Source organism: Phoxinus phoxinus, assembly GCF_949152265.1.
Source record: "Phoxinus phoxinus genome assembly, chromosome: 12".
NCBI classification, from domain to species: Eukaryota; Metazoa; Chordata; class Actinopteri; order Cypriniformes; family Leuciscidae; genus Phoxinus; species Phoxinus phoxinus.
The window spans coordinates 33,193,616-33,211,285 of record NC_136887.1 but is presented as its reverse complement, the minus strand read 5'-3'; the positions used below and the strand labels follow the sequence as shown (position 1 = coordinate 33,211,285).

General features: G+C 35.0%; 2 protein-coding genes and 1 long non-coding RNA gene across 3 annotated transcripts in view; 2 read left to right on the top strand and 1 right to left on the bottom strand.

The window, feature by feature from the left end:
- Positions 1-2,079, top strand: part of dock2 (dedicator of cytokinesis 2) — a 116,813-nt gene extending 114,734 nt beyond the window's left edge. Inside the window, exon 50 of the mRNA XM_079631067.1 lies at positions 1-2,079. This exon is cut by the window's left edge and continues 28 nt beyond it. Coding sequence (XP_079487193.1) covers positions 1-44 — 44 coding nt within the window. The 3' untranslated portion in view covers positions 45-2,079.
- Positions 2,080-2,503: 424 nt separating this feature from the next.
- On the bottom strand, positions 2,504-7,909 carry LOC307008209 (uncharacterized protein). The gene is made up of 5 exons (XM_079630898.1): positions 7,844-7,909; positions 6,811-6,862; positions 6,377-6,438; positions 6,089-6,168; positions 2,504-2,803 (listed from the first exon to the last, which is right to left on the bottom strand). The coding sequence occupies exons 2-5, from the start codon at positions 6,838-6,840 to the stop codon at positions 2,604-2,606; spliced, it is 372 nt and encodes a 123-aa protein (XP_079487024.1). The 5' UTR covers positions 6,841-6,862; positions 7,844-7,909; the 3' UTR covers positions 2,504-2,603.
- Positions 7,910-13,220: 5,311 nt separating this feature from the next.
- On the top strand, positions 13,221-16,231 carry LOC307008144. Its single transcript, XR_013799760.1, has 4 exons — positions 13,221-13,358; positions 13,882-13,947; positions 14,139-14,227; positions 15,362-16,231. It is a non-coding gene; the product is annotated as an uncharacterized lncRNA (long non-coding RNA).
- The last annotated feature ends 1,439 nt before the right edge of the window (positions 16,232-17,670 follow it).

The window sequence follows — 17,670 nt, the reverse complement described above, 5'->3', positions numbered from 1 at the left end:
CCTCTTCTGACCCGTCTCATGATGCGTCCGCTCATCGGTTCTGAGTCATTTATCTCCAGATATTCTTTACATTTTTGCTTCTGTTTTAACTGTGAAGCCAGATGCTTCATAAAGCTGATGAAGTCACTGCGGGTTTCCTCCTGTCCGTCTTAAACTGTCATAAAAATCAGCTCTGATTTCATTGAATGTGTTTGAAACAAACTTTAATGAAATGAAGTCATGATTTGTGCCTTATATTGAACATATAAATGTGTCTTAAAAGTTCTGCTGTGCTGTCAGAAATAAACTTATCCTGGAATCATATCCTGAATATATTTCATTATTAATATGGGCAATATTGGTCACATGTTTTAATATAAGAACGGTAATGTTTAATAAAAGGTAAAGCAGAAAGCTTCTATTTTACACATTTTATTACATACTGATAATCATATATATATACAGCACATTATATCGCATTGCAGTTTCCCATATTTCTTCAAAATAGAAACTTAAAAAGAAAAAAAAAATATAAAGCCAAAATCATATTTTAATGTTAAAAGAATCACCAGCATCACTGGTTTTGTAACCCAAATGATGAAGCAGATCGGAATAATGTGGGAGATTTGAAAGGAATGCAGGTTACCATACATTCATATATTTACTTTGAACATTTATAAGCTGGAAATGCAAACGATAAAACCTGTTCTTGCTAAATTTACTGATTTGTAAAAAAGAAATGCATGCATTTATTATACCTTTTGAGGTCCCATTGAGATTCAAAATCTCTTTTACAAGAGAGACCTGGCCAAGGTAACAGCCAAATCACAACAAATGCTTACATAACAAACACCAAATTACATTTTCACGATAAAAGAAGTACAAAATGTTAAAAAAATAAAAACACAATGAGGCTCAAGAAAAACAAGAACATGTCTCCTTCACAACACTCTTTACAGTAGTTTTAAATTCATTTATGGACATAAGGGTTTCTAACTTTAGCTCTTTTTGTAGATTATTCCACCCCCAAGGTGCTAGATAAGAAAAAGCAGTTTTTCCCAATTCGGTTGTAACTCGTGGCACATTAAACAGCAACCACTTTGAGGAGCGTAGCTGATAGGTACCAGAGCAAACAGAAAGGAGGTTACAGAGGTACAGTGGAAATTTGCCAAGTATAGCTTTATAGATAAAGATATACCAGTGCTGTTGTCAACGAATTTTAAGTGATGTCCAACCAACTAAATCATAAAGAATGCAGTGATGGGTAAGGGACTTTGAATTTGTTATGAATCGTAGTGATGCATGGTAAACTGAATCAACATGACGCAGGATGGAAAATGCAGCATGCATGTACAATGTATCACCATAATCAATTACAGGCAGAAAAGTAGCTTCCACAAGTTTCTTCTTAGCACTAAAAGTAAAGCAAGATTTGTTTCTGTAATAGAAGCCGAGCTTGACTTTAAGTTTCTTAACTAAAGCAGTAACATGTTCATTGAAGGAAAGCTTATCATCTATCCATATCCCCAAGTACTTGTATGAAGACACTCTTTCAATTGATTTCCCATCTAATGACAAAATGCCACAATTGTCAGGTAGCTGTGCTCGAGCTTTTGAGAAGACCATAAACTTTTTTATTTATTCTTGTCTTGATTACGGCAATGCTTTGAATGTGTATGTTAGTCAGAACTCTTTATCTCATCTACAGCGAGTTCAACACTGCGCTTGGTATCAATTTCATTTTTGAAGCAAGCATAAAGTGCTTTGCATGGACAAGATCCTGGTTATGTTTCTGATCACTCTAAAAAATACTGGCTTGGTTTAACCCAATTTTGGGTCAAATATGAACAAACCCAAACGTTGGATCAAAAATGCAATTTAAAAATTTAACCTATCAAGTCCCAATGGCTGGGTTTGTCCATATTTGACCCAAACTTGGGTTAAAACAACCCAGCATTTTTTTAGAGTGTAGTTTCCATCCCACAATTGAACTTACAGTTTGAATGCGTATTGATGATGACAATGCAGAATTTAAACGACTCTTCTGTTTCCACTGAAACTGTTCATCAGGAGCTCAACAATATTCAATAGTCCATATTCACAGCCAAACCTTTGGTCACTCGTGCCTCTGCCAAACGTACTAACAGTGCAAATCTTGGGCTGTGGTCAATGTGAAACGTACATGTGAAACTGGAACAATGAGAGTATGGTGCAAAAGTTAATTTATGTCAGTAATTCAATTTAAAAGGTGAAACTAATATATTATATAGACTCATTACATGCAAAGTGAGATATTTCAAGCCTTTATTTGTTATAATTGTGATGATTATGGCTTACAGCTTATGAAAACCCCAAAATCAAAATTAGAATATTGTGAAAAGGTTTTCATAAGCTGTAAGCCATAATCATCATAATTATAACAAATAAAGGCTTGAAATATCTCACTTTGCATGTAATAAATCTATATAATATATTAGTTTCACCTTTTAAGTTGAATTACTGAAATAAATGAACTTTTGCACCATATTCTCATTTTTCGACTTTCACCTGTAAATGAATTGAGTAAAAGTAGCCACCTTTAAATACGCACTTAAAAGTACATATTTTCCAAAAAGTGACTTAAGTTACTGTGACAGAGGTCCTGGATCATCATTTCTGGTCCTGATCCTGAGCATCAATGAAGATGAAATGTTCTTGAAGCCTGAGATGAACCTCTGAAGCCCGTTTCCTTTCCTACAATCCTGAGGAGGATGATGATGAGGATGATCAGGAATGTTCCTACTCCACAAAATCACACTCAGCTGCTCAGACGAGATCTGGACATCTGAAGAAAACATCAGCTTTAGATCAGTCTTCATTCTTCAGTCTTGTTTCAGCTTTTTCAAGCCTGTTTTTTTACAGTGCTTCATACAAGACATGACTAAGTATTAATCATTATGGATTTATCCGTTTTCTTCTCTGTTAATTAAAACAATGTGAAAATATAAAAAAATGCAGTATGGTAGCTACAAACTACAGTTCTCTTGAACCACAAATAGCCATTCAGCCAGTGTCACACTTGTCATTATTTATCATTATAATGCAGTTTTCCTGTAAAGAAGAGGACATTTTACAGCACGAGTTGTTTAGGACACAGCACCAGTTTGAGTCAGACAACATCTGGAATCATAGTGTGAGCCGCTACTAACAATGAGCGAGGTGGACTTAAAACAAACTCCCAAAACATTCATGAAAGTGCGTATCTATACGACGAATGTTATTTCTCGAGCCATGTATAAGCCCAAAATAGTATTTGCGTGCAGATTTCGCGTGCACGCCCGTCAATACGCACGCACACTCCCACCCCTAAACACCTACGGGTTTTCAATGCGTATATGCACGCAAAACAAAAACACATTTTTGGCGTATAAATGGTACGAGAAATAACATTCGTGGTATAGTATAGATACGCACTTTCATGAGATCGTGTTGGATAATTTGATTGATTTTTCAAACGTAGGCTAGAGGAAGTGATGCTGAGTCACTCTCAACCTATCGCCATCACTCTATAAAACCTTTTTTAAAAAGTCGGTCTTCAGCCTACTTCACTTCAGCTTGTGATTCTTATTAAATGTGGTCATGTTTCAGGATTCTAGAAGTCTCTGAGAACCTGAAGCCTTGTATTTCTGGAGCACGGGTGTCCAAAGTCCGGCCCGCCGCAGCTCGTCTAAAACGCATTACATGTGACCCGCCATGGGCAAGGCAAGTTTATTTATATAGCACATTTCATACACTATGGTAATTCAACGTGCTTTAAATACGTGAATTAAAATAATCACAAAGTAAAAGCAAGGAAAAATTGATAGCCTATATGATACATAGATAGTACCATTCACAAATCATCACGTATCGTTTACAAATCATGCAGTTTCACAATGTCAACACAAGGAGACAGCACTACTGTCAACTCAAGCTACTGGCAAATGTGCATTTCCAAGAGACAAAACATGAAGACTAATTTTATTGGCTGAAAGCCCTGGAGAGGAGTGGCCTGCCCGGCAAGTACAAGGTTTGGGGCTACCAACACGGCATCCTTCCAAGGCTCCTGTGGCCATTGCTTGTGTATGAGGTCCCCTTGACAACAGTGGAGGCTTTGGAAAGGAAAATTAACAACTTCCTTAGGAGGTGGCTGTCTGTCCCCAAAAGCTTTTGCTCTATAGGGCTCTACAGCTCAGGGAGCAAATTGCAATTGCCAATTACATCAGTCGTGGAGGAATTTAAGACAGCCAAAGTTCGGTTGGCCATGATGTTGCGCGACAGTAATGATCAGGCTGTGCGACAGGCCAACATCGTAGTGAAGACGGGACGGAAGTGGAAGGCCAGTGGAGCTCTGAGGGAAGCGGAGGAACGCTTACAGCATGCAGACATCATGGGCACGGTGACCCAGGGGAGGCTGGGCCTGGGAGTCATCACCCGAGCAAGCTGGAAGGAGGCAAGGGCAAAGGACAGAAAAGGGATGGTGCAGAAGGAGATCCGGGCTGTGGAGGAAGAGAGTAGACAAGCCAGGGCAGTAGCCATGAAACAGCAAGGCAGCTGGACCCGGTGGGAAAGTGTCAGAGGAAGATCCCTCAGTTGGAAGGACATCTGGAATATGGAGGGGCACCGAATAAAGTTCCTCCTTAGCTCCGTGTATGATGTCCTGCCAACACCAACAAACCTACATAGATGGAGACTGACAGAGGATCCTTTCTGTGCACTGTGCAAGAGGCCGGCAAACCTGGAGCACATTCTGTCATCCTGTCGGGCAGGTCTGACTGAAGGGAGGTTCAGGTGGCGCCATGATCAGGTGCTGGCACAACTGGCCGATGGGCTAGAGAAGGAGAGGAAGCGGAAAAGAACCAAGGCCCAAGATAAAGGCCCCCGCTTCATTAGCTTCCTCAGGCCTGGGGAGAAGGCAGGCAAGGAGGACAGATGTTTAGGGATCCTTGGTACGGCAGAGGACTGGGAGATGAGAGTTGACCTCGGAAGGCAACTCAAGTTTCCAGAGGAGATTGCCGTAACCAGCCTCCGACCGGACATCGTGCTCTGGTCCCAGGCAACAAGACAGATGGCCCTAATAGAGCTGACAGTACCCTGGGAGGAAAGGATCGAGGAGGCACACGAACGCAAGCTAGGGAAGTATCAGTCCCTCATCTCTGAGAGCCAGCAGAGGGGTTGGAGAGCCTGGAATCTACCGGTGGAGGTGGGTTGCAGGGGGTTCCCGGGACAGTCACTTTGGAGAGCATTGGGGACGCTTGGGGTTAGAGGGGCAACCCGCAAGAACCTGGTGAACAATACAGCAAAGCAGGCAGAGACAGCATCCAGATGGCTGTGGTTGAAGAGGAGCGAGCGGTGGCTAAACCAGGCTGGCAGAGAGGGTGGGGGTCAGAGCTGAGTGGTAAAGTCCTGAATGACCGAGGGAGCAGTTCCAGGACGCTGGATCTGCTGTCAAGCCCCATTGAGGTGTCGTGGGCTAGTTGACGAAACACCGGTGAAGTGGGGTGCCCACTTGAAAACCCAGTGAAGTCAACAAGTCTGAACCATGCGGCTCTGCCCTCAGTTGAAGACGTCTGAGGGGAGCGACTTCTATGCTAGCCACCCACATAAGGAGCAGGACGTAACTCCCGCCAAGTGTGGTGGCTGCGATATACCCTATCGTTTAAAGACATATTGATATTTAAGTATCCAGCTTGGAGACTGACGGGTTCCTGATGGTTTCACATCTAAGTTTTCACATTTTCTTAAAGTCTTTTGCAGTTAAGTTTCTTCTCGTCCCAATGATCATTTCTTGTCCACTGGTCACACCTTAATTTTACAAAAATGTTTTATAGTATTGCATCCTTCTCATGGGCGTTCAATAATTTTTTAATTTTCAGTGTGAGTTAAATCTCTTTTTGGTCCATTTAAGAAAACCTGCTTTAATAATTATGCGCATTTTAATATAAGGCCTTTTTCACTTCCAGCCCTCGGATTATCGACTTGCAATAAATTATGCACAGTGATCTGATCGTCAGAAATACACTCATATGGACTGAATTCTAAAGATTTTAAAGTCAATTTAAAGTCAAAATTGTGATTGTAAAAGGTTTACCTGCGGGAGTGACAGTTGTCCGAATATCATTATCGACTATTTCTTCATAACGAAAGTTATATGGCAAATCAACTGATTGTCTATAGAAAAATAAAGAAATAATCTCAAGACATAACCATCTTTGTGCATTAACATAAATCATAGAATTTACACTTTCATTTAAAACTTACATTTTTACTATGATCCGGACAAGATTTACAATTAATGTTATTAAATGTGTGATTTAAAAAAGGTGTGAAATTAAATGTAACGATTCAAATCTGTCATTTGAAAGTAATAAAATCTTACATCGTCTTTCTCTCTTCTTCAGATGAACTTCGCTTTCTTTTAGGTGCTCGACCTGGAGGATTCTGAAGATAACGGGGATAATTTTAACAATTGGATATCAGATTAATCAGAATAAGGTTTGATTCATAAGGTTTATATGTTTTTTTCAGTCAAAGGATGTACAGATAATTTGTCAGTTCCATCCTCACAAATAAGAGATCAACAGTTCCTTATCTTATTCAAAACATAGTATTTGACTTATTAATAACATGTACATTGCAATCATTCAGATGTTATCTGACCAAATAATAGAAAATATGAAATTTTGAAAATCAATAGCATATGTTTTTTTTATTGTTGTTGTTGTTGTTGTTGTTGTTGTTGTTGTTGGAACTGAACAGGAAGGACACATGACCGTGAAGTTCACTGTTTCTGTAATGGAAACATGATCTCACCCGGATGACTCCTGAAACACACGGCTTCATTGCTTTAGGAAGAACAGAAAACCTGTGAGAATCAGAGATTAAACAGAGACAGGCTGAACATGAGTGACTGAGCGGGGCATGTTGTCACGCACAGTGGCACTTTTCATTAAATTGCAAATTAATTTAGCTACATTTTAACAGTTAAATGATTATAAAACTAAATGTCAAATAACGTATCGTGCCAATTAACTGATCACAGATAAACTCAGAATAATAAACTACATATTTATATTTTAGAGACTTTTCTACATATTCAAAACAGCGAATATATATATATAGTTATATATTACGGTGTACACAGACATTTTTTGTTTTTTTTAAAATACACATGTTCCTTTTCAATCTGTCACACGAACACATTGGAATCAATAAATTGTATAAAATTAAAACATATAAAAGCATGTGACATTTTGACCCAGTTTAACACACTATGAGAACAACTTTTTATTTATATCCAGAATAAATTACCCAGTATGATTGTGAATTTTACATTGTATTCACAAAAGCTATCCTTATTAGGAAAGTTTTCAAATTATTGGAAAAATATAATAATAAAAAAAAAAAAGTTTTTTAAATTTTACTTATTTGGACCGTTACTAAAATACAGACCCTATGACAATAACTCCCGCTTTCCAAGTGAGAATATTGCTTTTCATGAACTGGAAGATTTTGAGCTGTTTGACTTTTCATAACGTTGTTTCAGACGAGAGAGAAAATAAATCAAAAATACACTGGTAACACTACAATAAGGTCTCATTTGTTATCATTAGTTCATGCATTAACATATGAGCAATACTTTACAGCATTTATTAAACTGTTCATTGTAGTTCATAAAAATGTCAGTTCATATTAGTTCACAATTTAACAGATACTGATACTTTTGATGATGAGATTAACATTGAGATAATAATAAATGTTGTATTCTTCATTATTAGTTCATGTTAACTAATGTAAACAAATTAACCTTATTGTAAATAGTTACAAACATGAATCTTTCACATACCTGAAGAGACTTGTGATCGCAGTGAGAATCAAACGTGCAAATGAAGGATGTATAATTCCCAATAAAGTTGTGTCTAAAAATCACTTCCTCAAAAGTCAAAACATTTACACAAAGTGTTCAGATGTGCTAACTTGACACTTTTCTAGTTTCTGTGTGCATGACTAGACAAAAACTCAACAAACAATAAGATTATTTTTTCTGAAAAACTGAATAATGTTAAATAAGATTTATTTATTTACTTCACTGTGAAAAAAAGTTGATGCCTTAAAATATTTGTAAGTACAATTAACTTGTTTAAATCAACTTAAGTCATTTCAACTTAAATTACATTAAACTGACTTAAATCAACTAGTTGAATCTTGCAACTTATACTAAAGTTGAAAATTTCTTAACTAGTTTTGATGAGTTAAAGCAATGTAAAAACATGTAGTCAAAACTTATTGATCATATAATTTTATTAATATGTGGATTAAATGCAGTTCTCAAAATTTTAGTGAATCATATGATTTCATATTCATCAAAGAATTGTTGTTGAACTGGTTGTATAAAAAGTAGGCCGTTGTTCTTTGAATAATTATTCGATGGTCTGTTTACTTTAAATGTTTAAAAGGTAAATGACTACATAGCCTATTTGTTCGGTAGATACACGATCAAGTCATATGATTTTTTTATTTTTATTTTTAATTGTGAGTCATTATTTGCATATCTGAGCTTCTGTTCACTGACCTGTAAAAAATAAGATCTATTTATTGACCAACACTTAGTAAGAAACTCTTGTGACACTTGTGAAGTGAGAATCTGTGTGAACTTCTGGCTGTTGATATCACCGTGACTCGAAATGGAGAGCCGATCTGTTTTCAGTTTCTCATTGCCACCAGAAAGGGTTTTCCAAATGAAAGAGGAACAAATATGTTCAGCATAATGTGAGTTTCCAGCCACATGACCTTGTGAAAGCATCAGGATTGTTTGTGTTTTAGGACAGTTCCTCTTTTGAAGACAGACAAAACTGTTTCTCTCCTCGGAAGCCGGACAGAATTTCGAGGATGCTACATCATCGACATCCGCTGAAGGATTGTTCCAATGTCGAGGATCCTGGGAATTCCCGAGGAGTCCTTCGTTCGGAAAATTTCTCATATACAGGAAATGATGCATATGTGTATCCTTCGCGCTCCCAAATCACCCACAATCCTATGCGCGCAGCCTTGCTATCTTGTTCAAAAAAGTGGGACAATTTAAAAACCAAGTACAAGGTGGGAGAAAAGTATGGAAATAATTGTTTATGCACATTTTTAACCCTTTCATGCATGAATTATGATAACCTCAGTCAGGATTTTTTTTCCTATGTGTTTTTATTGCTCTCAGGGCATGAAAAACAAGATTTGATTTGAATTTATTTTTTATTTTATTTGTTTTACAAATTTTTCACAGAATAATTCCATTTACGTGTTCTCCGAATGCAAAAGAGGAGCCTCTGAAGGAAATGACTTGGAAGGACCGGTCCTGCCAAGGAAGTATCCTTGACATTGAGAAATAGCAAGAGACGACATTAGACACAGTAATTCAGTTCAGTAGCAATAACACGTAATGTCCTGCAGAGGGCAGTGATGATCTATTTCAGACCAACACACGATATACACAACTTTATTTTCTTCAAGTAACTGGCTGTGTTTCGATGTCTGTGTAGTTTTTTTTTCTTCAAGAAAGTTGATTTTCTTTATGAATATTAGCATCCCTCATTGACATCGACATTTCCATTCATTTCATGACAGCAGTCAAGTTCTGCTCAATGAAACTAACCATATTTTCAAGCACACAGAGAGACTATTATGTTTATTATTAGTGATGTAGCCTACGCTCAGAAAAAGAGTGCGAGATGACGAAATGTTAATGTGTGTGTGTGTGTGTGTGTGTGTGTGTGTGTCCTGACTTGTTCAGTGTGGTCTGTAATCTAATGAGCTCTAATCAGTATTATCTTACTGATTCTAATTAGACACACCTTTTTTACATCAATGGATTTGAATATGAATGCATTTACTTTCAGATGCTTATTTGTTTTTCTCTTTTTCTGTGCAGACTTTAGACTGCTTTTGTTTTATATTTGAGATAATATTTCTATAACCTTTTAACCCTGAACCTGCTTTTTCATGCATTGAAATGTATTTCATGTAATTTTATTTTATTTTATATGCATTTCTAAATTTTATTAAGCCGTTTTCCTTAATCTAGCTGATTTCAGGTTTTACCATCATTCTGGGTTCATTCGTTCCTCACAGTTGAGTCAAACCATGAAACACACACACACACACACACACACACACACACACACACACACACACACACACACACACACACACACACACACACACACACACACACACACACACACACACACACACACACACACACACACACACACATCGTCCACAGTTAGTCAGAAAGAATGTTTACTAACATATTCATATTCATGTTCCAACTTGTTCCATGTGTCCTTCTCTCTAATCCTGTTCCTGCCTCCTGATTGGACGACAGCGGCCGGCTCGGTCTCCCATGGCAACAGTGTCACTGGTGCTCTCTGGGGGCGGGGTCAGAGATCAGTGATGTCATAATGACCAGGCCAGTCATTTAGTGTCCTTATGCTTTCGCACTGGCCAAAAGAGCTTGATATGTAGCCTATGGTGTCGAGTAGACCTTACATGTCTACTCATTTCACAGTTGCTCACAATTTCATACTTGCATACTACTCTGTATTAATGTTTCTGCAGTACAGAATATATACACAGTGCAGTGCACAAGTATGCCACTTTTCTAATTTGCCCAAATGTGAAGTAGGCTATACAACCAGAGCAAAAGATTTTACATTTCAAAACATTTCTTTATTCTGTGAGGAATTTTCTGCATGTTTTAGTTCTCTAGGCTGTGTACAGTGCACCCCTATCCCCTACATTACTCCACTAATATAGTGCACTTGAAGGAGTGAATGAAAACGAGTGAATGAATGCGGACACTGAGTGCACCGTTAAATAATCAATTGAAACCATAGCAAACTGGCAGCTTCAGTAGTAATGCAAATATGTATCTTGAACCCTGTCATGGAAACTATACACCTTAATTACAGTTTTTCTCAATCGTTTACACACATTTTCTGAAAGCATGCCTCATACTCTCAGAACTATACACACAAATCAAAAAACACACACACAATGGGCAAAACCCCTCAGTTCTTCTGCAAAATGAAACTTTACATTCAAAACAATGTTATTTCTTCTCAAAATGGTATTTTGTTTTCAAATGACACACACACACCATCATAGAATAGACATTTATAAGAACCAGTTGAACACTGATGTGCTCAATGTAAAACACTTCTTCTCCATTCATCATAATGACTAAGGCCTTTTTTTTTTGTTCAGTGTTACTACAGACAGTATAAGTGTGTTGTAAAATATTTGAGAATATTGTTTCTATACCCAGAACAAACAAATACAGTCACAAATATATATTATTTTTCCCACAAAAACAATGTACACAGTGTACATCCCAACCAACACAAAGTTGCACATACAGTGGTCTACATACAAAACAACAGAAGAAGTTACTGTATACAGTTACCCTTGTGAAAAAGAAGTGTGCTTAATTGTATTGAAAGCGTACTTTTTTTGTGCTTAATATCATAAAAGTATACTTTTTGAAAAGTGCACTTGCAGATAATATAATATAGTTCAAATTAAATACCACTTAAGTGTACTTAAAGGGAATGCACTTTAATGACAATATTTCTTAACACACTTAAGTGCACTTTTTACAAATGCACTTTGTAATAATGTCTAATTAAGTTTAACTTAAAGTAAGTACACTTTCATCACAATATTTCTTAACACACTTAAGTGCACTTTTTACAAATGCACTTTGTAATAATGTCTAATTAAGTTTAACTTAAAGTAAGTACACTTTCATCACAATATTTCTTAACACACTTAAGTGCACTTTTTACAAATGCACTTTGTAATAATGTCTAATTAAGTTTAACTTAAAGTAAGTACACTTTCATCACAATATTTCTTAACACACTTAAGTGCACTTTTTACAAATGCACTTTGTAATAATGTCTAATTAAGTGTAACTTAAAGTAAGTACACTTTCATCACAATATTTATAAACACACTTAAGTGCACTTTTTACAAATGCACTTTGTTATAATGTCTAATTAAGTTTAACTTAAAGTAAGTACACTTTCATCACAATATTTCTTAACACACTTAAGTGCACTTTTTTTAAATGCACTTTGTAATAATGTCTAATTAAGTTTACCTTAAAGTAAGTACACTTTCATCACAATATTTATAAACACACTTAAGTGCACTTTTTACAAATGCACTTTGTTATAATGTCTAATTAAGTTTAACTTAAAGTAAGTACACTTTCATCACAATATGTATAAACACACTTAAGTGCACTTTTTACAAATGCACTTAGTTATAATGTCTAATTAAGTTTAACTTAAAGTAAGTACACTTTCATCACAATATTTATAAACACACTTAAGTGCACTTTTTACAAATGCACTTTGTTATAATGTCTAATTAAGTTTAACTTAAAGTAAGTACACTTTCATCACAATATTTCTTAACACACTTAAGTGCACTTTTTACAAATGCACTTTGTAATAATGTCTAATTAAGTTTTACTTAAACAGTTATTTTGATGTATTGACTAATATACTAAATAAAATAATAATTTTAATGGAAAATATGGAAAATAATTGTTTTTAATTTCAACTCAAGTGTGTTGTCCAAAATTATTTTGTTTATGTATTTTAAATGTGTTTAGTCTATAATATATTGTGTGCATTAATGCACTTGAAATGTATTTTTCCTCTAAACTGCAATACATTTGTTTATACAGTATACTCCAGCACAACTTATTGTTGACATTTTTATCACCAGCTTCTGCTCTATGAACTCAATTAAAAGTGTCAGTTTTCTACATAATATTTGACAATAAAATGTAATTTATGAGAGGAGTTCTTAATGTAATATTAATGTATTGTACTTTACGTGTAGAGAATACTTTTAATATCATTATGTTGATCTAAGTAAATTAAACACATTTAGTTGTGAGCAAAGTTAAACAAATCTAAACAAAATTAAATTGCATTTAAATTCAGTTAAAATACATTTAATTTAAATTAGACTACACTACACTATAAAAATGATTGACTTTTAGTTAGGTGAATGAATCAAGTTTTGTGAACTTACAGAGTCTAACAACACAATGAGTTTGAACAGAAATTAAAAAGCTGAAATATAACCATGCATGAAATATATTAACTTTATTTAATGCGCATGCGCCAGAAATACTACGTCACGATGACGCACGACTTCACTAGAGTTTGAAAAATGCACTGTTATGTTTCTGTAATCGCGATTCGTGAGGAAAGGAAACTGAAGCTGCGCAATCAGGAAGAGAACGCCACGTTTGATTACAGATGAGACGTTATACTGCAATAATGAGTCAAGTAAGTATATCTTGATGCTTTCTTTATTTTAAAATTTTCACCGTAACATGACAGTTGTTATTGCGATTAAGAGTGTAACACATTATATTATTTTCATCGCAGACAGACGCAATAAACTCGGGAGGTGAATTAATCAGGTTTTCAATAATTTATCTATGATTGCATTCTAATAATTTCTTACATCATAATATGTTCGCGTGTGGGTGTGTTCGACGAATTTGGCTGCTGAAAAAATGTATAATTTAATTAAACCGACTTTTTAAATCATTTAAACATTACTAAATGACAAATTTGCTAAATACAGATCCAATATTGTAACACTCGAAGACATTTATATACATTTAATACATATAATCAATGTTATAACCACCATAAATATTTAATATATCACTCTAGAAATAATGCTTGTAATGTAGCATTATTTTTTTATTTTTGCATTTGAAGAGTGAGTTGTTCAGTTACTATTTGTTTTGGAATATGTTATTTTTTTGTGCTTATCTGGAGTTACACGTTCATTTTGCAGGATCAGTTCATTTGTGATTGGAGATACAGTGCAAGCGGTGTGGAATCACAGGCCTTTATTGATGAGGTGATGTTAACGTTACATAATTTGTCATGAATTGTTGCACAGACAGCACACCCTGATCAAGCTGAAACACTGCTATCAAGTCACTTACTATCCCTATAGCTTTTAAATACTTTAAATCTTCTCCATTTGTAAGTAATAAATTCCCACCTGTGCATTTACAGATGCCCCTATAATCATCATATATTTTACAGGTATCAAACCAAAGGAAGAGGGCCGCAGAATTGCTGTGTCAACCGTGGTACCAGTAAATACAGGAACATCCTTCATGAAGATTTGCACGGTAAGCTGAAACTTACAAGCCAAGATGAGGAAACGTTTGCATGGGTCTTGGGTATGGAAGTAAAATAATGGCAAATGTTTTTGAAACAAAAAAGCCTGTTGAATTGCACTACTTGAAAAAAAAAAATGCATTGCATTAACTATGCTTGCATTTTAATGCATTGTATTTTTAGGGCTTGCATTGGGTTGAAATTTAAGCTGTGAATATTTCGATTAAAAACATTTCAAACCCATTTTCATTATTAAAAATCCAATAATCCATATTCACCTTTAATATTTTACTTCAAAAATATTCAAATGGTTTAAAAATACAACCTATAATATTTAACAGGTGATTTTCGGTCAAAAAAATGTTTCCGCTTCGCAAATTCAGTGGTTCGAATTGGACAGTAAATTCAACTTTAACATCCAGGAACTGCTAGCCTGGAAATCCAGACCCAAATCCGAAAGATTAAGGGTCTGGCATTGAGTAATATAAATCACCCAACTCGAGGGGCGGCACCAAGCATGTATTTGAAAATCTCACTGCACGCAATTGGATAATACTAGTACGACCAATCACAACTAAGCTCCATACGCCTAGCTACCAGCGGAGCTAACTGGTAGATTAGACTCTTGCCGGCAAAACAGTAAAAACATCCTTCTTACAAAGGAACGTTTTGAGCACCGTCTTCGGTTCCTCTTTTAGATAAAAGTCTAACTCTTGTTCATTGTAGCGGCCAAAGCTGTTTCAAACAACTGGTGTTCATCCACAGACATCTTGCAATGTTACTAATGACGAATAATTTGTATCATTATTTTCGTCACCGACATTTTTTCACAGACGAAAACGAGACGATAACTAAATAAAAACCAGTTTTAAATGACGACAACTATGACGAAAATGTATTGACATTTGATTGGGGAATGAATAAACTGCTTCATCAGGGCAGTACTAAATAAAAAGAGAACACAATTTTTTGTTATCCCTCTTATTACTATAATTATTAACATTTTGCAGATACTGCAAGGTGTATAACTTTAAAGCGCAACTGTATATCTATCACTTTCATTCAATTGAGCCAAATATAATAATGGACTGGATCTGTTTTTATAAACAATTGTTTTCCTTCTGTTTTTGTTTTCTTTCTTCAAGGTATTTTTTCTGACTTTCCTGCTTCTCTGGAACATTTCCATTCACATATACTCTGGAGAGCTTCTGGGACATAGACATAAACAGCACTTTTCAACAACTTCAAAACATTTGGTGACAAACGATTTTGGTTTTCTTGTTTTTATGCCGTTGGAGTTCTTCAGATTTTGTTTTGTTTTTTGTTTTTAGACAAACTTACATTCACTGTAATTGAGTAAGATTTTAGAAGAAACCATTTGGTCCTGTTGGTGCTAGTAAAGGTTTAAGAGCTTTAATATTTTTACTTTAATATTAAGTCTCATTTGCTAACATTAGTTTATACATTAGCAAAAATGAACTAACAATGAACAATTTATTTACTGTATTTATTCATCTTTGTTAATATTAGGTGTGTGTGCGTGCGTGCATGCGTGCGTGCGTGCGTGCGTGCATGTGTGTGTGTATGTGTATGTGTATGTGTTTTTTTTATGGGGACCAAATTCCAAATTACCCCAAAAGTAGTAGTACCAGTAAATTACATGGAAACAAAAACAATTTTATATATCATACAGAATGTTTTCTGAAAATGTAAAAATGCATAATGTTTTCTGTGATGTTTAGGTACCTTTGTATTTGAGGAAGAAAATGATTGTGCATATAAGCTTCATTGTCCTCCAGACTCTTTCTAAAGGAGTTAAAGTGTTGTAACTGTTTGTGTTTATGTGTAGTGTTTCTTTTGATTGTAACTAGGTTAGTAAGAGATTTTTTTTTTATTAAAATTTGAAATGTACTAAATGACAACTTTATTATAAGTTTTTTAAATTATAAATGTATTTAATTATATAACGAACGATGTACATGTATATTACATTAAAGTATATTTTAGTTCACATTAATTGCGTGTCAGTATATTGTGTAGTGCACTTAAAGTATATTTTAAAGACACTAGAAGCAATAATGAAAGTAGACATAAAGTTGTATTAAAGTCCCACTTAAGTTGTTCCAAAAAATCACTCTTAATGGCAACTTATTGCATTTTATTTCAACTTAATATGTGATACATTTGAAATTAATTACACTTAATGTGCATTGAGTGCGCCCAAAACAATACATTTAATTCACACTTAAGTGTATTTTTAACTGACATTAAAGTATATTTTAGTTCACATTAATTGCGTGTCAGTATATTGTGTAGTGCACTTAAAGTATATTTTAAAGACATTAGAAGCAGTAATGAAAGTAGATATAAAGTTGTATTAAAGTCCCACTTAAGTTGTTCCAAAAAATCACTCTTAATGGCAACTTATTGCATTTTATTTCAACTTAATATGTGATACATTTGAAATTAATTACGCTTAATGTGCATTGAGTGCGCCCAAAACAATACATTTAATTCACACTTAAGTGTATTTTTAACTGACATTAAAGTATATTTTAGTTCACATTAATTGCGTGTCAGTAAATTGTGTAGTGCACTTTAAGTATATTTTAAAGACACTAGAAGCAATTATGAAAGTAGATATAAAGTTGTATTAAAGTCCCACTTAAGTTGTTCCAAAAAATCACTCTTAATGGCAACTTATTGCATTTTATTTCAACTTAATATGTAATAAATTTGAAATTAATTATACTTAATGTGCATTAAGTGCGCCCAAAAGATTGCATTTAATTCACACTTAAGTGTATACTTTTAAAGTATATTATTTGTGTAATAAGTACACTTTATAAAAGTACACTAAAGTGCACTTTTTTTTCACAAGGGATAAAAAAAACCCTCGGCTGCATCCTCTCTTCTGTTTCGGTCTTTTATGCTAAAGCTCTGATCACTGATTGTAAAACTGTGTGACGGTGTTTGCCCGTGTGATGAGTCAGTGTGCATGTTTGAATGGCAGTGTGTTCCTTGTGAAAACAAGAGATTTTCTGCATGAAAATTGTGCCAAATGCAGAGAGTTGTGTGTAGTGTTTTGAAAAAAGTGTGTTTTAGAGCTGCAGTTTGAGTGTAAAGCAGGAGTTGTGCTTGTAGATTAGCAGGTTCAGGGGGTCGGTGCATGAGTTACATGTAGTGGTCACTGTCTCTCAAGTACCAGTATTTGTGTGTAAACTAGAAGTGAGAAAAACTGTAAACAATTTCATAATCAATAAAAAAGGAATTTAAACCTGTATGATATTACGCTGTAGCCACAGAAAAATGGAAAATTGATAGATGGATGATTCAGCTGCATCTTCTGGTCAGACGCGGGAATTCATTCACAGTGCATTATGGGTATTCTCTAGCCGTTGAGTGCCTATACGTAAATGTATACACAGTATATATGGTTGAGTAGTTGTACACT